Below are 25,321 nucleotides of genomic sequence, written 5' to 3' on the forward strand. Positions count from 1 at the left end.
CAGCGACTGATCATTTTCAATATAAATACAGCCGTTGACATCACAGCCTTTGTTTTATCATGAATTTGTCAGAAGAGGTTGCAATTATAAAATCGGGGTTTTAGCAGTGCAAAGGAGCGGCGCGAAAAACTGTCATGTAAGTCAGAACAGGTTATCTTGTAGTTAATGGTGATGTTGGATGCCCGTATTTTCTGACAACCAAAACAGGAAAATATGCCAATGAGATGAGCTTTATTGGGAATTTAGCCCTACTGAAATAAGGTACTGCATGTTATATGCAAACATAGAAGATAGAAACAAGAAAGCAAAGAGCTGAGAAAAACAAAAAACACTGTCAAGAATATAAGCTTTTATGTGCTCAAGTGTGGAGGCTCTAAATGCGATCAACTTTGTGCAAAACTTGGCAAAAAGAAAAAAGAAATCTTCTGATTCTGGTGTGCTTCCAAAATGAGAAACTTTTTCCATGTCACTATCATGAACTCCGAGTTCCATTTGAAGGTAAGTGGTAAATAGACTGGTACCTAAACAGTGCTTTTCAACTCAGCTGAGCACTCAAAGTGCTTTTCCCAGTCACACATATTCATGCAGTGCTTTTATTTACTTTTCTAACTTTTGCAAACACACTCACACTCCGATGTATGCCTTAAGGTCACCTCAGGGTTCAATATCTTTCCCAAGGCTCTACCACTTATGCCACAGTCCCCCCAACTAGATTGCAGCGTAATCTACATCATGCACTCACCTAGAGGCAGCAAGGTTATGCATACTTTGAGCTTGACAGCTATTGGTTATGACAAAAATCTTACTGTGGCTCGTAAATCTGGACCATCTTCCAGTTTGTGTGTATGGTACAAGAATGTAAAGAGTAAGAAGCAACAAATTGCAATCGCTTTGATTTGACACCCCTGAGTTTATCTAGAAAGAAACAAACTGAAAGCATGTGCGTTTTCACAAGATGATTTTCACTTTCGAGTTAAACAAAGTGTATCACTCTTTCAAGAACGTCCAAGGCTCTTAAGAATGTGCTTTTCTTCAATTTTAATGAACCTCAAATATACTTGGTGGGGTTTTTTTTGTAAATAGCAAAGTTTAATGGCACAAATGTTTTGTTCAGGGTACAGTACAACAAAATAATTTGTTTTGATAGTGATGTTATATGACAAAGTATGCAAAAAGTGAATGCAAACTTAAAGTGAGGGTTACATTTTCATTGTAAAGCGTGAGGCCAACGCATGCTGCATCAGCACTGCAGCGCATGCAGTGAAGTCTTGCACGAAGCTTTAAAAATCATGAAATTTTGATGAAGGCAATACATGCAACTGCAATGCCAGCATATGGGAATGACTCTTACAATTTTAGTCCTGAAAGAGCTTGGTGGAAATACGAGTCTTTAATTTAGCCCACATGTTAAGAAAAACGCATTATTTCATTAATTTTCTCTTTATTTTCTTCAAAGTAATATTGTTTATTCTGTGATGCCGTCTTGGACCCTACACCCGGTCTGGAACACCTCTAGCCAATGCTGTAACACTAACGGGGCGGACTGTCTAATGAATTACTTGGAAACGCGCCTGTGCTTGCAGCGGGTAAATTCGCTCTCAGTGCAGCCATGCAGCCAGTCTCAACTAAACCTTCTTAAAACGCAGGTTTGAATGGAACTTGTTGACGTTTCTCTAATCTTCCCGGTGGAGAATCGTTCGCATCAGCTCCAGGAAGTCCCCGTGTCTTCCACCGGGGGGTTAATTATTACTGGAGACACCCCATAACGAACTGCATCCTTGCGCATACAACGAAGCTTCGCCAGTACAGCAGTTTTCACACTTTTCAGACCGTGGGGATTTAACTCTGGTAATAAAAAAAGAAAGCAGCTTTGCCAGTGACTGTGAAGAAGTCGCTGAAAGTGTGAGAAAGTGTCAAATATCAGATTTGAACGCTGACCACACGACCGCCTTAACTGTGTTTATACCCACACGAAGGATCTGCCTTTCAGATAAGAGTTGAAGGAACCTCAGCGCATAGAGCAGCAACATCTACAGAAGCAGATGCGCTTTTAGTATAACCAGTCTGAGTTCCGACTGTTTGTACTGGACGTGCGTAAATAAAGGACGCCTCCAAAGAGATTCCGGGATAGCTTTTATACTCCAAAAGAAGAAAGACTGAATATCAACAGACGGAGAACATCCACGGTACGTTTTCTTTCTTTCTTTCTTTCTTTCTTTCTTTCTTTCTTTCTTTCTTTCTTTCTTTCTTTAATAACCTCTGGGTAGACCGGTGACTGTTTGTTACCATTACGCATGGATCTGAGCGCAGAGCCGATAATACAAAGACATCTAGTAAAGTTTAATATTTTTGAGTACAAAAAGAACTAACACAAAGACACAAGTAAAAGGGGGTACTCAATAATAAAAATCAAACAGGTCAGCGGGGAATTCTAAACTAATGTATATAAGATACGACGCAGTGTGATAAGGTCACTGGCGCAGTTTACGTCCCTTAAGGATTATTTTAAGCGACACAGTAGGTAATGAAGACATTTAAAGTAGGCTACAACAAGGCAACAACATGCTATAGGCTAAATATAGAAGTCCCCGTAAGAAACCAATGCGATCTTAACATAAGCGATAGACGTAAGAGATGTGAGATGAGAAAGCATGAACCTGCATGAACCTGCATGAAGCTCCAGTGTGCCAAAAACTGATTCACAGGGCGAGTAAACCTGATCTTGTCGGTTTCAGCTGAAGGTTGTTGCAGCGGTTAAAGGCAAAAAACACAGTTTTGTTCAGGGAAATCAGGAAAACCCCAAAGACCTTTTAGCTCTCCAATAAATATCATTGATGGTGCAGAGTCATTCTTTTTAAACAATGGTAGCATTTATTTGCTGGACCTGACTTTATTTATTTATTTATTTATTTATTTAGAACGCTCTTTAAAGCTTCTTAAGTACGACGTTCAAAATGACATATCTCATGTATTACAGAGCATAAGCTGCAGTGGGGGGACACATTTGAAAACATGTTGTACTTTGGTATCTGTAGAAGGTTTGAGCAACACATTTAAATGAATTTCCACCTTAACAACTGTTAAGGTGGATTAATGAGCAGCAAAGTCAATTAGTCAATTTCAAGTTGGAAAAATAGACCTCTGTGCTCTGTTGCTCCCCCCCCTTTTTATTAGAACACTGATGTGAGAGATGATAAGCAAAATGAAAGAGATTCACCACCACAGTGTTCTGATGAAATGTGTCTTTCAGCACAGAATGTACCCCCATTTCACCACTGAGAGACTCTCACACGTTTCCACTCTCACGTTCACCCTCACACCATTTTCTCCCCCATCCCCTCACAGTCAAGCAGAAATGTGACACACACACACCAGGAGACACACACAGACTCATCGGTGCACATACACCTTAACTATCAGGGTGTGACTGAAGATGAAGAACTGAATCCACCATCCATTTATAACCAGGCATTGCTTAATAACACTGAATTAAAAAACAGTAAAAAATTGAAGATTATTATATTTTTAAATAAGTAGCTTTACTGTATTATGATAAAAGATTTTTCTCCTATTATTTCAGGCAGGAGACGAGCACAGACGGGCGCAGACGGCTCATTTGCAGTTTTTTAGGCATTATATAAAATTCTGGTTTATCAGTTCATGTTGCACAAGTGCAGAGAAAAACGGCTGTTTAATCTCCTCTTACATTTAGAGAATATAGAAATTCAAGAATCACTGGTTGCTTTATGCCTCACTTGTTGGAGTCACATTAATTTTTCACCTATAGAATATTGAGCTATAATATATTGTGAGGTATGAGGACTTAAGTGAACGTTGTTTGTTTTGTGTGTCACTTTCAGGTTGAATAGTTATTGTGGGAAGTAAATATGCCCCTTTTTAGCTTATAGTGGCATTTTGGTGAATAGTGGGCTTATCATGTATAACACAGGATAGACGAGTGGGATGGGCATCTGCTTCAGCATTTAACATGCAGCTTTCAACTTTAGCAAAACATTTCATATGCAGCCATCCGTGTTACTGTATAAGTATGTGTTAGCTTAAAAAATTTACAAAAATCATCCATGCACATTTTTATCCAGCTCTTGGAGCATCATTAGCTAAAGCTAGAGCTGATGAAATCAGCACATGTCATTTTATATGTCCACTGGATACAAATGAGAACTCTGTCTTTGTCTACCTCTGAGATCAAGAGGTGAATGGTCCACCACTTTCAGTGTTGACTTTATATTTGCTGTGAAAGAATGTAAAGTTGTAGTAATGGTAACTAAGAGAGACAAGCCTCATTAAATGTTTAACTGTAAAATCTAGAATTATATAATTAAATGAAAGTCAGTAGAGAGGATCCCAGTGAGACGCCAACAGCTTATTTCTCTCAGCTCCTTCTTTCTGGCACAGGGATTACCAAAAGATATGGACAGCAAAGCACAGTAACGAAGTAAATGATTGAGTCTTCCAGTGCATGTGAGTAAACACCTGAAGGTAACTACTTCATCTGCTTCCCAGAGCTGAACAATTGAGAACTATAGAGCTATGGTTCACACTTTTAGTATGTAATATAATATACTTTTCCAAGACACAAAAACACTGGAAGCATCCTTACATAGTTTGTTCTGCAGTCCACTGTACTGTGCAGTACGAGTGCTGACTGACTAGCAGCATTACAGCTAAGCAGATGGTGAAGCAAGCAGTGTCTGTGAAGAAGAGTTCACCATTTGGCTATAAACCACTCCATCCTGACAACATATTTTTGCTAAAACTCCTTCAAGTGTCAGGGGAAGCTATATTCATTTGATTATTGCTTCACTACCAAAGAACTGTCAGTGCCAATGTAATGACTGCTACTGACTGTATGTGGCATCACTCATCCATCTCATCTCAGGATGAGCCCTCGTGCCTTAGTCATTAAGTAGCTCAACTTCTGACATAAAGGAGAGCTAACTACTGGCAGATAGAGTGTATTTCCCAAGCTCTGTGAGACACTATCATTCAGTCTGATAGCAGGTCTCAGTGGAGCATAACTTACAGACCAATGCATTAATGCTCTAAGCATAATGAATTTGTCACTGTGTGAGTGCATCGACTGTATATAAAAGGAGAGCGGCGTACCTTACTGCGAATGTCTACACAGTAGCAACTTGTCAATCACAAGGCTGCACAGTGCTTTATTGTCTTTGATTATCAAAAGCAGACAATAGCAGAAATAAAAAGGTAATTGTATAGCACTTTTCAAAAAATAGTTACAAAGGTGTTTTACAGAACACATTAACTGACTCAGGGCTTTGGGGTGAGGTGGTGGAGGCCTATACCACCTGTCACAGTGTGAGAGACTGGACACGTACTACACATGTCACCCATTTGTTACATGGTTAACACAGAGACAGACAACCTTTCATAATCACATTTACACCTACAGCCAATCTAACCCCACATGCATTGGGGTTAGATTACCCAGAGAGAGCCTACTCAGACAGTGGGAGAACATGTAAACACTACACAGAAGGCCCCGGACTGGATTCAAACTAGTTTGGTACTGGGTGACTGTACTAACCACCACACCATCATGGTGCCTGTTAAAAACAATAAAACAACAAGAAAAATAAATAACATAAGCTTAGATAAAATATGTGAGTAATATGACGGGTATAAGACTTGAGACAAACAAAACTTATGGGGAAAGATTTTAGTGAGGTATTAAATCTCGTAATAATAAAATTAAATTCAGCTGTGATCGGTGGAAAGGCCATCACAGCAGTCTTGATGACAGAAAGAGGGAGTGCTGCTTTGTCAAAGAGGGCTCGATTACATTAGGGTGGAAATGTTATTAAAAAACACACACATGCACACGCACATGCACAAATATAGGCTGATATTTAATATCAGCTATATATTATTGCTGAATTACCAGCAAACCACTCAAAAGTGAAATATTACATATAATTAAACTACTAGTTTAATTATATTTTATTAGTAACACAAAACGGAGAATAGATAAGGTGGGAAAGCTGTAGGAACTGTCATCAGATACATAAATATGCAAAGTGGGTCAGCACGTTGTAAGCACAGTAATCTATAAAGTGGAGATGTGTAATAAGAGTCCTGCTAAGTGTCATAGAGGTGTTATAGGAAACATGTTAATGTGATGAAAAAAATTACTGAGACAAACTGTCTGATTGGTTTGAGAGATCACATTGTCTGCCAGATCTGCAGTAATTAAGACAACAATGTAAGGTGGTGAGTGACCTGCTGCAGTATTTTAACTATAAACTATGTTTTTAAAAGCTGTGAAAATCTTAGAGAAACAGACCCACAAGTCAAAATCAGGTGTTGATCTCTGAGAAGAAAAATGAGCAGACTTTGTCAGATAAAACGTGCAGGCTCACAGTCGCCATTCAAGCTAAAGGTTAGAACTGAATCATTTTATATTTGAGTTCTGTGATTTGCATGAAAGGTATATAGCATTAGAAACCTTGAATTGTAAGAACTCTAGAGCTAGCGTTGCATGTTATTGCATGAGCACTGAAACAGCTTCGCATTCTTATACTGAGTTTAGTTAAACAAAAATGTCGGTCACACAATGAAGGTTGCATACATTAGACTTCTGTTCGTGCTTCCGCTCATTAAGTCCAGAAGAAGTGAACAAGTCACTGCACTCAGACAGTTTCAGGCTGTAATGGACTGCTGATGACCTGTAATGAAAACTGTTGTAAACACGCTGTCAACAGTCCAGAAGACAGTGGTCCGCTGAGGATGTCATTTATGAAATTTCGATATTCGACTATATGAGGACCGCTCACCCAAACGTCTTGTGAGAAAAAAAAAGTTTTCATAGGACTCTGCAGTCCTGTCATAAGCTAAGTACATCTCATTAATCAGTAGCTTGCAGAACCACCGTTAAAAGCAACAACTTTTTCTGTATGACTTTCTTAGTCTCTCTCATTGTTTTGAAGAAATTGAGGTTTGCAGTCATTCATTTATGCCCAGCTCTCTTGAGATCCCATCACAGCATCATGATCAGGCTGAACTCTGAACCTTAACTCGAACATTGCAGCACCTTGATTGTTTTGTTTTTCCCCATTATGTGCATGGAATTGTCCTGTTGTGTGACCCGGTTTTGGCTAAGCTTTAGCTGTTGGACAGATTTCCTCATATTTGACTCTAGAATATTTTGCTGTACAGATGAGTTATTGTTTGATTTAGGCACTGCAAAGCATCCGGGTCCTGTGGCTGCAAAACAAGTCCAAATCATCACCCCTCCGCCACCGTGCTTGAGAATCATTATACGGTATAAGGTGTGTTTATTTTTTGCTAAACATGGTGCAGTATATTGTGACCAAACATCTCCACTTTGGTCCAACCTGTCCAAAAGATATTGTTCCAGAGGTCTTGTGGTATATTCAGAGGCAGCTTTGCAAAGCTAAGCCATGCTGCCATGTTCTTTTTAGAGAGGAGAGGCTTTCGTTTGGCAATCTTTCCAAACAAGCCGTGCTTTTTTAGTGTCTTTCTAATTGTGCTGTGATGACCTTTAGACCTGTAGAGTCTCAAATGTAACACTTGTTTGTTTTTTTTCAGTTTCTCTGAGTATTACACGGTCTGACCTTCGGGTAAATTTGCTTTGACGTCCACTCCTGTGAAGATTGTGGCACAAACCTGAACGGTCCAAACTACCAAGCTGCAAAAAACTTGTGCCTTTAGAGAGGTGGTCACACTTGCTGATGATTAAAAAATATAGTACATGTTACTAGCAGCACAATGCTACTACTTAACCTCTTAATTCCTATGGAAGCATTAATGGTGTACTTAGTGTTTCACATGACTGCACAGAGAGCTGTGAAAACTTTCTTTTTCACATATTGGCTGACCTAACAGACACATGTCCACATTTATACAGATGTTCTTCTTTACCACTTATATTGGAGCCTGGATTTGATCAATCAGAGTCTTGTTTTGAATTTACGCGCCGTGTTAGCTTTCCATTTCACTTCCTCAAGTGTCAAAACATTAAAACAGCCAAATGGAAGTTAGAAGTAACAGTGTAGTTTGTTAAACTATGCTGAAAAAATATATTTTCACTTGGAAATATATGTGAATGTGGGCACAACTACACAAACTGTCTTCTACAGATACAAGTTCTTCCAAGTCAGTCTTCATTTCATGGTACGGGTCGCTTCTTTCATTAAATCCTCTTGTTAGTTTTAATGCTGCTTGGTTTTCACTTTACACTGGAATTAAAGCAACACAGAACATTAACACTGTATCACTGGTAATCCTGCTGGATTTACAGGCGAGATTATTTGACAGGGAACGCAATCAGTGTGAGATTTTTTTCACTCGGGAAATGACACGCCTCTGTCAGTCTGTCCTCTTTTCCTGTTTATCGTTTCCATATTACTGTTCCAGCAGCGGGGATAACCCACCACGTTGTCTCAGGCCTTGCAATGTTATTTAAGTTTTGTTTTTTTTTTCATGATGATTTCTAACCTCAGTCACCCAAAGTTTATATCTGTTTTCAGTCTGTTTTCCTGGCTCTCTTTCCAGGCCCTTGATTTCAAATATTTTCTGGTCTTGACTCTTTTGCTGTCCTCACTTTCTTTTTAGTCCCTTTTTTCTCCTTATTTTCCGGCCTTGTATTTTTTTCATTGCTGTATCCCTCCTCCTTCAACTAATCTGCAGTCAGGCTGTCGGTATAATTAGAGCTGATTCCTAGGGTTGGGCCCTCCAGATGAAAGCTGTAATTTTAAACCATGAGAATTTGTCACTTGCTATGAAAATGACAGCAGGGGTCATGTCTGATTTCACAGAAAGCTGCACTCCCTGCTCTCACAGCAGCAACCTATCAGGCCATTAATGGTCAGTGTTTCAAGATGGACTACTTCTTGAAAGATGTCTATTTCCGTTACTTCAAGGCAGCTCAGGGAAATAGTTAGCTCGCATTATCTCAGAGCCTGTAATTTGCTGACTGAAAGCTTCTAAGTTAAAAATGTCAAATAAAAATGAAATAATACAGTGTAGAAAAACAGGTTTTAAGGTTCTGTTTGACGCTTACAATTTTCCTTTTACTTGAAATTTAAAAAGATAATTTAGGGTAGGAGGAGGACCAGAAAAGTTTAAATATTAGTAGTTTTACGTGTTACTTGCTATAATAAAAATATTTTAATGATATTCAAGCCATAATATGACTATAATAGCTCAAATAATGAAATGTTATGTGTTTTGGCTTCTACAGGGAAAATTCATTTTTGCAGTTTAATAATTTATACTGTAAAATGCAGAAATACAACAACAAGGGCAAGCTGAATGCTGTAAGTTTATTTATAGGTCCAAACCAATCTAATAGAATAGATACAAACAGATATAGGTGACAAGCATAATTTAAGAGAATTTCCAAGTTTTCTTGTACTTTGATTTTCTCTTAGATACAAAAAAAATGTCATAGCGGTCCAGAATCAGCAGGAAGAAGCCTACCTTTGACTTCTTTCACCTGCTCACTTGCCACAAGTGATCACCCCAGTGGGCAGCTTCTACACAGAGATGCTCCTCCTGATGCAACCCCAAAAGGGAATTGTGCTTCTCACTCCACTTGCACGACTATATAAAGAGAAAAAAATCATAATAAGCAGAACTGAGTTCAACTGATGTGGCCCAGTCCAGGTTGTAATGTTGCACCTTGGGAATGGCAAATTAATTTCCCACCCCTGTCTTAATTCCCAAGTAACACAAAAAAATTGATCACATTACCCATATGGAAAAGAAATAGAAAAAACTTATAAAAGACTTGCATAAGATGTGGCCTACTTCATATAGTGAATCATATAAGGCTTATATGATTTACTCATGAAAGTGGCCACTTTCTCATCACTTTCATATATTGTTTTAGTAAGTATCCAAAACATACAAGTTTCATTTATATAATTTTTCAAGGGATCTTATATCTGTTTTCACTCTTGTATGCTTTTCATACAAGTTTCACACAAGACAGATACAAACTTTATAAGATTTATATATATCTTTCCATATGGGTAGCATTTATGTTAATTCACGTATTCCACAAAGTCCAGCTCAGCTGATAGCCTTCAATGTATCCAAATGTATCCTTTTTAAGATGCTTTAGCCTTCCCACAGTTGCTCGTTATCTGCAAGCTGCTTTACAACCCCCTTCCATTCAAGCTTTTCCTTTCATGCAGCTGCAGACTTAATCATTAGGTATCATATTCTGTGTGCAGATGAAATGGCAAAGTGGAGAGCTCTTCCTTTCATGTGCATATGCGAAATGCAGAAGTTCAGGGAGGTAAAGACATGCAGCCAAATATAAACAAATAATATAAACAAACGCCTTAACAAACACAGCAGAATGGATAATCTTATTCGGCATTAATATAATGATGAAAACACACAAACACACCTTCTCATGAACAGGTGGCACTCCTGAGGCTAAAATCAACTCCATAAGATTGCATGTTTGAGACAGTTTTTCATTTGGAGCCTTATTATGAATAAACCGCAGAGAAATCAGGGGAAATAGTGATAGAGTATTGGGCTAAGGGACATTTTTTGAGACAGGGACAGCATTTTTTCCCTATACAAGACAGTTAGCACACCACTTATGACTACAATGTAGTATTTGACCTTTAAAAGGAAACAGATATGGGGAAATAAACCTGGAATAAGACTGAAGATTTAATTGCGTTAATGTCATTTTGATGTTTAAAGAAATGTTTTTGCAGAATTTTTTAAGTTTAATATTATAAGACTGCAGGCAAACGTTGCATTTGGCATTTGATACACACCTGAGCTGTGTAACTGCATCCTGAACATAGTGATGTCAGCTCATCCCTAAAATTTTAAAGGTAGCTGAAAATGTGTTAATTGACACCATCTTTCTGTTAGAAATGTTACTCAAGTTTTGCTCAAAACTTCTTCTAAATTAGATAGTCAAGATGTCAGACTATACTGATCCTTTTACTTACAAATAGGCTTACACACATATTTTCTGGGGTTCTGCAATGCTCTATGGATCCATCCAGTTTAATTGACAATAAAATCGATATGCCATCTCTGTGAGAGCTACAGCTGTCTGGGTTTACTCACCAACTAACCGTTACCGCTCCTTTTTAGACCATTGTTTTACTGTCAAAAAGTTTATTTTTCTGCTATTTTTAAACACACCACAACTTGACCATTTAAAAAAAACTTTACGTACATTATAGGCATGTGTTGAGAAGCTTAAAAAACAATGAAGAGTAAACAAAATGACAAGCAATAGTGTAATAAGAAAAAAGGGAATACAGCTTTTGGATGAATAAGTCTGCAACAAAGCAGCATTACAAAGTCTGAATTCAGTAAATCAGGAGTCACATAAAGTAACACGAACATTTTTTTTTTTTTTTAATTAGGTGTAATGTAAACATTGTTTCCCTTGCTAAGTACTGTACATTGCTATTTGTATTCTCTGTCATGTTTCCCATAGTATTAGGTTATACTTTACTATTTGGAGTTATGGTCTATCTTTGGCTCTCTTTGCTTTTTTTGCCTCATCCATTTTTTTGTCACTATAGGAAGACTAAACCTACTATAGGCTTTCATGTTGTCCTCTTCAGTATCAAACATCCGCTGTTGTCTCCTGGATGGATCGTTGTTTCCTAACCTCTGGTGAATCACTGCCCGTTTACTTTTATGACTCATATACACAGTCTAACACAAAAGATAAAGATAAAAGCACTCCTGTTTGTCACCGTCAGGTGATATGAAATCCAGCTTTAGTACTTCCTCTTGCACTCTCTCTCTCTGTAACGCACACACACACACACACACACACACTGCAAATTATACTGTTGTTACAATTATCCAGACAATTTTATTTATTTCATTTTTTTAAATGCCCAAAGTAACAGGTACACTGTTAAAAAAAAAATCCTAGAAAAACAGTAATATTCCGGCAGCTGGGGCGCCAAAATAATACCAGAAAATAACAGAAAATAACTTTATCATAAAAAATACGGTTATTTTCAGTAATGACAATACAGTTTGTTGCCCTAATTTTACATGGGATTTTGCCTTTTGCAAGTGCTTTTAAACATTAAATTAGGAACATTTTAATGTGATTAAACAATGAAATTACCTATAAACAAGGTCAATGAATGTGGCAATATGAATAATAATACTTAAATGTACAGAAATATACAGTTAACAGTTGGTTTAAATAATAATGGATTGCATGCCCTGGGACAGAGGCGAGGCTGCCATATCGCACCATCGGCCCCTCCGGCCATCACCAGTAGGGTAGGTGAAGAGTCTTGACCAAGGACACAACGACTGAGAGTGTCCGAGCCGGGGCTCGAACTGGCAACCTTCTGATTACAAGGCAAACTGCCAACGCTTGAGCCACGATCGCCCTAAATAGCAATAATAGTAATAATTATTTGATGTTAAAACAGTTTATGAGAATCATTTCATATATTTTTCCATAGTATTACATTTGAATTTAACAGTTCAATCTTTCAAATAACGGACACATATTTGTGACATCATGATACATTTGTGAATGTATTTTAACAATCTAAATATGCATATGTACTGACAGATACATTTAAAAAACAAGAAAATTATGTTTTATTACATTACAGTGATTTTACGTTAATTTACATTTGAAATGTGAAATCACAGTCTATTTATGTCAATTTAATGATATTGTAGAAGAACAGAACAAAACTGTAAAATACACAGTAAAATACTTTTATATTAGGACTTTTTCTTACAGTGTAAAGTGAATAACACTGATTATTTCTTCATCCTGACACCTGTTAGTGGGTGGGATATTTTAGGGAGCAAGTGAACATTTTATCCTTTTGACAAGGGCCAAATTGTGATGGTTGGATGACTGGGTCAGAGCTTCTCCAAAAATATAGCTCTTGTGGTGTGTTCCTGGTCTGCATTAGTCAGTACTTATCAAAAGTGGTCCAAGAAAGGAACGGTGAGGAACCAGTGACAGGGTCATGGGTGGGCAAGGCTTACTGATCCAAGATACAAGCTTTTGTAGTTCAAATTGCCCAAAAAGTTATTGCTGGTTCTGATAAAACGGTGTCAGAATGCACAGAGTATTGCACTTTGTTGTCTATAGGGCTGCATTGCTGCAGACCAGTCAGGGTCCCATCTGTCCACTACCAAAACCACCAACAATGGACATGTGAGCATCAAAACTGGACCATGGAGCAATGGAAGAAGGTGGCGTGATCTGATGAAGCATGTTTTACAACATGTCTGTGTGTAGCTTACCTGGGGAACTCTTGGCACCAGGATGCACTGTGGGAAAAAGACAAGCGTGTAGAGACATTGTGAAGCTTTGGGCAATGTTCTGCTGGGAAGCCTTGGATCCTGCCATCCGTGTGGATGTTACTGTGACACGTACAACCTTTCTAAGCATCGTTGCAGACCAAGTGCACTCTTTCATGGAAACATTATTCTCTGATAGCCTCTTTTAGCAGGATAATGAGCCCTGCCACAAAGCAAAAATGGTTCAAGAATGGTTTGAGGAGCACAATAATGTATTTGAGGTGTTGACTTGACCTCAAAATTCCCCAGATCTCAGTCCAATTGAGCATCTATGGGATGTGCTGAACAAGCAAGTCCGTGGACTATCGGGGCTCCACCTCCCAACTTACAAGACTTAAAGGATCTGTTCCTAACATCTTTCTGCCGAATACCACAGCATACCTTCAGGGGTCTGGTGGAGCCCATGGGTCAGGCCTGTTTTGGCAGCAAAAGGAGGACCAACACAATATTAGGCTGGTGGTCCTAATATTATGCCCCATCGTTGTGGCCAGACTGCTTTGAGCTGATAGAAAGGCAACAGTAGCTCAAATAATAATTTTTACAAAGTATTTAGAAGATTACACTGTGTGGTCTGTGAGCTTAGAACAGGAAACTGAGACTATAATTTACTTGGGCTCACCAAAATTGGGAAATTGATTGGAAGATTGGAAAAGTGTTGCCTGATCTGGCGAGTTTCAGTCTCTGCTGCATCATTCACAGGACAGGATCAAACTTTGGTATAAACAACATGAAAGCATCGAGCCATCCTGCTTTGTATCAGTGTTATGTTATGTGCAACTGACAAACCAACTACAATGTAAATATATAACACACTCTCTAAGGAATGTTTCTGAGACCTTACTTAATCAGTGCCACAAATTCAGGTAGTTCTTAGGGCAAAAGGGGATCCAGCCTGGTACTAGCAAGGTGTCTGGTGAGTATATATTAAAGTAATCTGTGTGACTCAAACGTTCACAGGACATTAGCTTGTCTTTATAGCCAGGCACAGGTACTACCAGTGCTCTTCACAAAATTAGAATATACCAACAGTTTTCTCAGTCTCAGTGTTCCTCCTATAGCATCCTCTAACATTTGCATTCTGATAATCTCTGCACCGTGTTATTTTTTTTAGGCCAGCTTTCAACGAAGGGCATCTCAGGTGTCCCAGATTTACACCGGTCCTGTTCCACTTTCAAAGGGTCACATACATTATATTACTGGTGGGAAGGCTGTCTGTGTGTTGATAAAGTTTATTTTGTGCAGAAATGAAGAGAGAACAAAAGTCAGAATTTGCTTTTAAACCAGTTTTATGAAGCTGCTATACAGCCTGGTAAAACTAACCATTTGGATGACTTTAATTTATAGGAATGAATTTTCTACCATCTGTCACTTTCTTATCTCTTACAGAAGAGATTATCCTTCTCAGCTACTGTAATACATCCTGAAGTAGATACAGAAAACTATCACCATACCGCAGGTTAACCTCCTCTTCTTTCACACTTTCTAGTCATTTTCTGGCACCATAAATCAACATGAAGCTCCTTCAGTGTCCTCTAGTGCCAGTTACTCCAAGAACTGTGTGGTCCTTGGAATGAACTGTGTGGTTCATGTTTTTATATCTCTCTCTCTATATATATATGTTTCATTTTTCTGTGTGTTGCTCGGTGATGCAGATGTTGCATGTATTTGTGCTTCTACATATGCATGCTTCTCCACATGTGCAGCCCACACAGGTTGAGAAAAACACCTACTCTTTATGCACCCAAGAACCTGCAAACATAAAAAAAATAAAAAATTATATATATTTATATATATATTATGTTTTATTTTTTTATGTTTGAAGGTCAGGTTCTTATATATATATATATATATATATATATCCACCTGTATACACCTGAGTCCATATACACCTGTTATATGGACTCCTATTCTATCGTGTCCCACTGATGTATAACTCTGTTATTGCTCTGCACTAAGCTGCTAAAAGACAGTTTTTCCTTACAACTGTTGCAAAGAGGTTGCTCATACAGGAGATCACTGGATATGCATAAAAAACTTTTGCCTGTGTGCTGACTATAATGATAAGAAACAGCATCCAAATGCATTGGCAGCACACGCTTGGCTAGAACACAGTTAAAAGGCAGTTCACCTACTCAAATCAAATGAACAATGATTATTGTTTGAAGCCAGGCACGTAGGTTTGAGAAGTGAAATCGAGGAGCATAAAATGTATATTTCTTGCATTTAAATTAATCAAGAAAGTTCTTAATTCATGCATTTATTCATTTTTGACTTTCATTATTGTGCACAAGAAAAAACTGACTGATGGTAAGTTTTGAAATCTTTAACAACAAGTGTACACCTTCTAGGTCTGTGTGTTTTTGTGTTTGCGTCATTGTTCCAGGAATAATAAAGCTTTAAAAAATTTAACTGAGATCAGAATGGTGTTGTCTGATCCATTAGTACTGAGTACTGATACAGTAATGTAGTAACACTCAGCGACTACTCATGGGTCAGATCATCAACATTGTGACAGGATTTGTGGCTGGTGCAATCCCACTGTAAGATGATTTCTAGCCTTGGGAAGGTTTCTTATTTAAGAAATGTTATACTGATTTAATATGTTTTTGTGATGCAAAAATCAGTTACTTTTGTTGCAGCAGTAACTTAGCCATGCTTACTGTTTTCAGGTCATAGTAGCTGATGTAATTATATCAACATTTGTAATCAAATTAGGCAATCTCTCATCTGAGTGGTCTGGGAATAACTGTGGTTGCTGGACAAGAAAACAGTTTTCATGCATGTGCTGCAGCAATAAACTTTACCACTGCATCTGTGAAACCAAATGTCCACCTACGCCAGAAATGATAGTAAATGGTCTTTAAGCTCTCGTCTCTCGTCTAATGTAGTACGAGCAAGTCCAGAGGATTCACAACAATAGAGTGGACAGCAAATCTTCAATCCAACCTGGCCACCACCGTTCCTTAAACCCAAATAAAGGTCTCTTTCAATCCAGTATCACAGCAGACATGTAACAGACAACCCAAATGAAAATAATCATGGGAAAGCATTTAAACAGACATTACTAACACATTTGCGTGTAAATACGTATTAGTCACCTATCTTAATAGATGGATCCTAGAATGGACTTCATAGCCTTCTTTGTCACTAGACTTCTTGGCCTTAAATATATTATCTGCCCTTGCTGGTACTTAAACGTCTGCATGCCTGTCCTTTTCACGACTTGGAGAGGCAAAGCTTGAAATTGAAATGGTGGACCCGGTCTGTTACATGCTTTGCGGTGACATTGGGTTGACTATTTCCAGCCATGTGCTCAGACAAGTTCAGTTCAATTCAATTCAGTTTTATTTATATAGCACCAAATCACAACAACACTCACCTCAAGGTGTTTTAAATTGTAAGGTAAAGACAAGTAGTAGAAAGAAACCCCAACAATCTGACTACCCTCTATGAGCAATCACTTGGTAACAGTAGGAAGGAAAAACGTCCTTTTAACAGGAAGAAACCTCAGGGTAAAGGAGGGACAATCATCTGCTGGGCTAAGAGAGGGAGGCAGGACAAAAGAGACACAAGTACAAATTTGGACGTTGTCTAGAGTTCATGTGCGATGCACCTCTACAGATACTGCAGATGCTGTCTCAGAATGCATCATTTTACACCATCACTGGGTTCCCAGATGTCTTTCTCAGTTGGCATAAACTGAGAAAGACATAACCCTCATAAGCCCACCACACATTCAGGAACATAGCACATCCATGCTCAGCCACCATTTAGGGCATGCTTGAGTAAACACTAGACATTAGCTGACAGCAAAGGTAGCAATGGCTCTGCCTCTTGGTTAAATCAATTTGCCTATCTACACTGGGCCATACATCATATGCAGGCCTGCTGTATTTGGAGGGTATTACCCTTTCACCCAGACTAACAACCAGCCTGCCTCACATGCTGCAGCATCTGCTTGGACTTAACCCAAGCTTGAAATAAATTAATTTCTGATTTGTGAATGGCATGTGGAGCAATGGCTCCAACTGGGCAGAGATGCAATATTGTGGGTGCTTCAGTTCTTCTTTTTGTCACACCCACATGAGTAATTTTAACTTTTTTTTTTTTTTTTTTTGCTTTTTATTATTGCAGTCTTGAAATGTTGTTCCCACTAAGTTTTTTAAAGGATGATAAATGCGCATTTCAGCTTAGCACCAGGCCTTACTGCATTAGATCTTCAATTTCAAAGCCAGATGTAGACATAATCGCTTTCACACAAACAGTATAGAGCCAATTTTAGGCAAGGTCTGGTCTTGATTGAAAATCTTCCCCTCTTATCCATTCATTATGAATCTCATTAAGTCATTGTGCTGTAAACCAGGCCCTTAGGAGATAAGCTTTGTCCTTCACTTGTCTGATGTGTAAACAGATAAGCTGTTTAATCATCTATCATACATGCTACTAGCACATGTGTTTGTGAGTGTGTAGGTGGGGGGGTGACATTCACTAGACACATATTAGAGTATAGCAGCTTGCATCAGGGATAAGTGAATGAATAATTCAGCGTTGTCCACAACAGTCTTATTGCAGCCTCACTCTGTGGTGCATTCTGTATTACAACACTAGGAGTAAGCGTCATTACCAGACACTCTCCGCACGAATCAGTCACTTCTGTGCTGATGCAATGAAGCACTGGGATGACTGCAAAGTAGTCATGCTGTGTGAGCTGTGTGATGTTTCACTCAGCACCTCTGACACATGTGCACATCGTGTTTTTTGGTGATATTTTATGTGTACTATGAATAACAATATCTTGAGCTACTCTCATACACAAGGATGACAGCGCTGTGTTTGTATGCACATCTGGGAATGAATCTCCCCTCCTGTGTCTCCGTTAACCATGGTCACTGTTGTTGTTGTTCTTCACCGTGTTACTGTTTACGCTGCTGTGTGGACACTGAGTGATGATGATAGGCAGAATGCATATGCAGTAAAGCCAGAAGTGGCCATCCTAACGACTCAGTATGACTTATGTCTTTTTTAAAAATTATTATTATTTTAGTTTTCTAATTATTAAGCAGCTGGCTTATGGTGCAGCAATCCTCACCCTGGGGTTAAAAAAAGAAAGACAAAAAATGTTCAAAACCAGTAAGTACTTACCTACACAGTACCTTTTAATAAGGATTATTGTAAATGAAGCTGCAGTGAAGATTAGCAGGGCTCGGTTACCATTCCTTGTGTGTCTGACTCAGTTTTAGTAATAAGCTTGTATGTACAGTCAGTACTCTGTGCCCTTTTCTTGGCTGTTTAAGCGTACACGTCTTTGATGGAGGAAAGCCAGTAGTCGACTGACCTCTCAGCTATTCGAATGTCATGGTCCAGGCTTGGAGCAAAACAAAGCAAGTACAAAGAATTTGTATTGTATGATGTGAGGGAACTTAAATTATCTCAGTTTACACTAGCTGCCTAGGAGTGAAGGGGGGATCCCACAGGAGGAGATGAATGAAGTAACTATAGGCAAGGAGACTTACGACTACCCGGGCCCTGAAACGGACTGAAGGGTTTGATCAATGAGTGGATGAATTAAAACTCTTTTATACTTGCTAAGCAGTCCATAGGACACTTATAATGACAAAAAAAATGAACCACAGACCAATGAATATCCAAGCTGTCTCCACGTTTAAAAGCGGTCACAGCAGAAAAATATTGAAGGTTAGGTCACTATAAGGAAGGGATTAGATGTATTTGTCTTTTTTTTAAACAGTAACAACTAATGTGGTTAGTACATGGTTGTTAACAGTTGTTAACATGTTCACACAACTTTTCGCGTATACTGACTAGTATTATTTTTAGTTTTTAAAACAAAACTTTTAATACATTAATATATCTATGGTTTTGTACAGTAAATCAACAGTAGAAAACAATTCTTTTGTTAAACTTGCTCTTGCTAAAAAGACATCACGGCAATGTCGCCTCGAATCAACGCTAAGAGAATATCCATGATGTCGATTCAACTTTCATTTTGGAACTGTTACTATAGATCCAAACTATACTAAGATTAGATGCTGAGACAAGGCTGCCAGCTGATGGTTATTCACCATCAAAATAGTAGTCCTCATCCCCAACCAGTCACTACAGATGGATCCCCCTCCCTGAGCTTGCTTAAGAGTTTTCTTCCTGTTTAATTGGAGTTTTTCCTTCCCACTGTTGCCAAGTGTTTGCTGTAGGGGATTGTGTGATTGTTGGGGGTTTCTTTCTAATATTGTCTTTATCTTACAATACACAGCACCTTGATTTAGCACTACGTAAATGAAATTGTTCCTTGTGTTGTTTAGATGTTTTAGGTTGTTTGAACTTTTTATTTTTTCATAGGGGTCTAACCAGCTATTACAGCAGTAAATCTGCAAGTGCACCATTCCACATAGCCAATCGTGACACATTTATTATTGCGCTGCGGCATTCGTTGAAATGTTGTTAAAGAGACACCATCAATTACAGGAAAGAGAAACTGATTAGTAATGTCTTTTCCTATTTTCCCATCAGAGGCAGAAAGACACAACACAGGAACTTCAGATTAGAGTCAGCTGACCTTTATTGTCTCAGTGTTTGGATATGATTCACTTTGAGTCATGCTGCCTCTGGAGCTCTGTGGAAGTCAGCGCTGGTTGTTAGATCCACCATTGTAGTCTTGTTTGGAACACCTTAATAAATATTAGATGCATTGCCAATAAATTTGGTCATTCGTGGTCCTCAGATGATGGTTGTGTTTCAATAACAACTGGTTTGATTGTTCTGAAATTTGTGTTCATCTAATTTAATGAGTGAACAGTTTTTGTTTTACCTGATGGTTCTTAAGAAAACAGCACATATGAGAGCAAACACTGCAAAAACAAACCTTTATAAATTGTACTGAGGATGAATTATAAAAATGGTCATGGCCGCTTGAGAGTTTGCAAATGAATGCATCAAGACTGGTGAGACGGGCACCGAGACACCAAGAATGTTTCCTTTGCTACTTAATATGCCAATTTATTGTCACAGCCCAAGCACAATAATCCCTCTCAAGAGCCCAGCTGCCAATCAACACTTCACTTAATGGAGGTGATTTGTGGAGTTGTATCAGGAACAAACATACACTTGGAAATCGGTCTTGACAGCCATAATGTGCTAGCTGAAGGATGTGTTAAATGTGAAAAGGCAAACATTTGTAATTACCGTGGCAAACGCAGTTGTTTGTTTTCCAGCCACCACATTCCTTAACGCTCCGAAATCACTTCAAAGCTGGTTGATGTGTGAAAAATGAAATCAACAAAATCCCTAAAAATAATTAACAACTTTGCAGACTTTGTTCTGCTAATAACTCCTCTCCCTAATCCTTTCATGTTTAAATGAATAAAACCCACTTCCCACACAAAACTCAGCTGAGATTTTACAATGTGGCTTTTTCACAGTAACTGACAAGAATAAAGATTTACATGACAATTTGCCACATACGCTATAAGTGGTAAGTAAATCATGCTGTTGCTCTTCAATAATAAATGAAAGCAAATGTAATACATGGATGGAAAGCTGGAGGGTCGTGATTAGCAGTCATTTGAAGTTTTCGTTCCTTCTGGGACATAACGCCACATTTCCACATTTCAGTTCCTATCTCTTTTGTTGTATTTGAAATTGAGTCAGCTTCCATCATGTGATAATGTTCTGTTACTGCTGCCTGGAAGAAACATTTCCCTTTGTACCGCTACACTCCAATTTCCCATCTCCCTTCAGAGTAATGTGAATAAAAAAGTAAATACTTTCCAAAGTATTGACTTTTGAAGAAACTTTTTTCATTTTTTCCATGAAATATTAATTTGTGCTGCAATTATTGGAGAGAGAAAATCGTTTTTATGTAGTTGTTGACAATTTAGTCTTACAACTACACAACAGGAGTGTGGGTGTTAATCCATGGATCAAGTCACGATACTCCTTTCAGAAATCACAGTTGAGTTTGCAGTTTATTCACATGCGGTGATTGTAGGTGGCTTGTTTGTCTGTGTCTCTGTTCATATAAATAATATGGTGCACAGGATGATGCACTGCAAAAAACAACATTGCTAATCATTTTTCTCTCATTTGTCTCACCTAGGAAGAAAATGCCTCAGAAGAAGCTGGATGAAAATCTGACAAAACCTCGCAATCTTTACAGACTCTACAAGTGAACATCTGTCTGACAGGCGATGCTGTGAGAAGAGACATATGGATGTTGAAGAATTACCTATGAGCTACATTTATAAGTTTTTCCTTGGTTTGATGCTGATCATGTAACTGTAGTGCTTTGGCTTCCCGACATCATTAGAAATAGTGAGCAAAGCCAAGTTACAGTCAGAACCTCAATCCTTAAGCTTTCCTGTGGACTTCAGAAAAGATAAGAGAGAGAGAGCGCAAGCAAACCTTTGTATCTGTTGTCATCATCTTCCTACGCACAGTTCCCTGGTTTGCTTTATTGAAAAGGAGGAGCCCATTAAAGCATTTGACAGATAGGAAAGCTTGGTTTGAAGGTGTGGTTGCTGGCTGGCTGCTGGTTGGAGATGAGATAAGAGCGTTGGGAAACGAGAGAGACAAGACGTGCCTTTCTGACGGGAGATGAATACAAATTAGGATTTTGCCCTCCTGCAGCTACGCCAGTTAAGCAAATCAATACTGAAGTGGAGAAATGGTCAAATTAGTCTCTGATTCATGCCAACTAATCATCAGTATCATTAGTTCTGAACCGAAACTGTGGAATGAGTTGTTTGCTAACGGTTAATATGAAATCATTTTTTTGAATAAAAAGGATGATGAATTAAGGAGAGCTCCATTTACAAATGCGGTTTCAAAAAAGTTAGAAAAAAGAACATTAAAAGACGGACTTCTGGTCAAAACCATCAGTGCCACACCATCATGGCCTTTTTCAGTGTTACACCTGAACTGATCCGTGTACAGTTTTAGATTAAAGATATGAGACTGGATTAAAAGCAGGTTTTACAGAGTGGAGGCGAGATGGAGCTGGACAACAGCTCACTGGACTACTTCATTAGAAACTTCACAGAGATTCCTAACACCACTACAACACCACCCTGGAGCGAGGCCACACTCCTCGGTCTCCAGGTCTCTCTGTCTGCTCTGTTAGCCATTGTCACCTTGGCTACTGTCCTTTCAAATGCCTTTGTCATCGCCACCATCTTTCTGACCAGGAAGCTCCACACACCTGCCAACTTCCTAATTGGCTCACTCGCTGTCACAGACCTGTTGGTTTCCATTTTAGTCATGCCAATTAGCATCGTGTACACTGTCAGCAAGACCTGGTCGCTGGGGCAGATTGTTTGTGACATCTGGCTGTCATCTGATATCACATTCTGCACCGCCTCCATCTTGCACCTGTGTGTAATTGCGCTGGATCGCTATTGGGCTATCACGCACGCGCTGGAGTACTCAAAACGCCGCACCATGCGCCGTGCAGGGATCATGGTTGGGGTGGTGTGGGTGATATCTATATCAATTTCCATGCCTCCACTTTTCTGGCGGCAGGCCAAAGCCCATGAGGAGCTTACAGAGTGTATGGTGAATACAGATCAGATCTCTTACACCCTATACTCCACCTTCGGCGCCTTCTACGTTCCCACAGTGCTTCTCATCATCCTCTACGGTCGGATTTACGTTGCAGCCCGCTCTCGCATTTTTAAGACACCGTCGTCGTCTGGGAAGCGTTTCACCACAGCGCAGCTCATCCAGACCTCTGCAGGGTCCTCTCTCTGTTCTCTTAATTCCTCCTCCCACCACGAAGCACACCTACACTCTGGCAATGCGGGAGGTGTGGGAGGAGGAGGGGGAGGGTCGCCTCTGTTCATGAACAGCGTGAAAGTGAAGCTGGCAGACAACGTACTGGAGAGGAAACGTCTGTGTGCAGCACGGGAGAGGAAAGCAACCAAGACACTGGGCATCATCCTGGGCGCGTTCATTGTCTGTTGGCTTCCCTTCTTTGTTGGCACGCTTGTCATGGCGATATGCAAAGAGTGCTGGTTTGATCCAGTGCTGTTTGACATCTTTACATGGCTGGGATACCTGAACTCCCTCATCAACCCTGTAATCTATACAGTCTTCAACGACGAATTCAAGCAGGCTTTCCAAAAGCTCATCAAATTCAGACGGTGCTCCTGAAAAAAAGACAAGTGTGGATTAAAACTGGCATATCCAGTGAAAAAAAATGGAGTGAAAAAGGCAAAACAAAAACAAGAAAATAGATAATAGTCAGAGTGGAAATATTGTACAAAAAAATGTACAATCTTGTAAACACATGATAAATGTGATTTTTTTAAATACATGAAATATCTGTGCATAGGCCTTTAGATACCTACAGTATTTCAATTATAAAGACTTGTGCATGCATCCTAAAGAAGACCCCCCCCCTTTCCAGACATTGCGATGCACCAGAATTCCCAAACCTAAGAAAAACTAAAAAAGAAGTTTGGGAAATCTATTTAATATGAGAGAGACATTATTGCTATTTCTTGGAGCAAGGAAAAGCTTGTACACAGATAAGGACCAGTGCGACTGTTTGGAAGGAGCAAACTCTGAACGACTGAATTCAATCGAGCCAAAAAAGAAAAGCCATGAACCGTATGTTGTCTTCATCTCTGTGTCATACTGTATGCTGCTTTTCCTATGTACTGTAAAGTTTCTGTGGAACAGTATAGTACTTAGAAAGACTCCAACTTCTAAAAGCTCAGAAAAGCTTTGTCCATGTATGCAAATGTGCATTAAATGTGTGTGCTGGTGGTGGGAGCTCTGTGCGCACATGTGAGTAAAGGCAGATATGTGTTTGAAGAAGAAATGAGGATTTTGAAAAGGAAACTGCATTTCAAGTCCGAATATTAATTGTGACAAATAGACTTTAGGCGAAATTCAGGTTTTTGTGATGGATTACACGTGCTTCATTTCCACCAAGGCATAATAGCTATAGCAGTCGTGCATGTATTTCCCCATTCATGTTTTAGAAACAAACAAACGAAAAACAGATCTGACATGTGACTTGATCATGAAGAAACATTTAAAAAATTAATTAAAAAGATGACTAAAGTAACCAACTTTTTATGTATGCTCAAAAGGAATTCTGCCCAAAATAATGACTTTAACTAATCTGGATGTAATTTTGCTACGAGTACAATGTAAAATGTTACATTTAATGGAATCTGGTTAAATGAAATTTACTTACCAAAAACGTTTTCCTTAACAAATAAGCAGCATCAGCGTCATTGCTTCATGTTAACTGAGTGAATAATCTTTTTTTTTTATTTGGATTGTAAAAAATGCAACAATGAGGGATTTCCTTGTTGATAGATGTGAAATAATGTGACTCTATAGTCTTATATTCTGTTTATTTTGTAATTTATTGATTAACACAAATACAGGCCTGATATTAATGACTGATTTGCAAACTTTTAGAGAATCCCTGAGCTCCCTACCATGAGGAACAACACAAGGTGGACACACTGCTGGCTATACATGTACATATTTGTGGTAGCTTCACTTTGTCTCTAGATCAGTCTGTCAATGATCGGATGGATCGCCCAGTGTAATGGACAGTCTTTGACGATATTATGCTGAACCACCAGCTCAGACCCTTAAAATGAATATATTATTTATGTGCAATTTATATGTTTACATTTCCTGAGTGTGCTTTTTGATACTTCAGCTCATTGTGCAGCAGAGTAAAGCTCTCTTACTGCAAAATGTATTTTTAATGAAATGCTTCTTTTTTGTTGAGCTCAGCAAAGGCATCTCAATAATGGTGTACATTTTCCTCATTTTCTGTCATTTACATACTGTTAAATGCTTGGACGTTCATATATTTTTGACATGGATGAAGTTAAAAAATACGAAAACAAAAAAAGGCAACCATATGTATTAGCTTTGAACCAGAATTGAGAAAAAATCTGATTTGAAAACTATTAACAATGTTTGGTTGTCAAAA

General features: G+C 38.7%; 1 protein-coding gene across 2 annotated transcripts; it reads left to right on the forward strand.

The window, feature by feature from the left end:
* The first annotated feature begins 1,566 nt into the window (after nt 1-1,566).
* htr1d (5-hydroxytryptamine (serotonin) receptor 1D, G protein-coupled) lies at nt 1,567-25,321 on the forward strand. 2 transcript variants are annotated; one of them, XM_005477126.4, is made up of 2 exons: nt 1,567-2,186; nt 21,458-25,321. In XM_005477126.4, the coding sequence occupies exon 2, from the start codon at nt 22,351-22,353 to the stop codon at nt 23,506-23,508; it is 1,158 nt and encodes a 385-aa protein (XP_005477183.1). In that variant the 5' UTR covers nt 1,567-2,186; nt 21,458-22,350; the 3' UTR covers nt 23,509-25,321. The 2 variants fall into 2 exon arrangements, with proteins under 2 accessions (XP_005477183.1, XP_025756985.1); XM_025901200.1 differs by lacking the exon at nt 1,567-2,186 and adding an exon at nt 4,464-4,482.

Source organism: Oreochromis niloticus, linkage group LG19 (genome assembly GCF_001858045.2).
Source record: "Oreochromis niloticus isolate F11D_XX linkage group LG19, O_niloticus_UMD_NMBU, whole genome shotgun sequence".
Lineage (NCBI taxonomy): Eukaryota > Metazoa > Chordata > Actinopteri > Cichliformes > Cichlidae > Oreochromis > Oreochromis niloticus.

What these genes read in the sequence shown, in the direction of transcription:
- htr1d (XM_005477126.4), top strand. Translation starts at nt 22,351, where the DNA reads ATGGAGCTGGACAACAGCTCACTGGACTACTTCATTAGAAACTTCACA.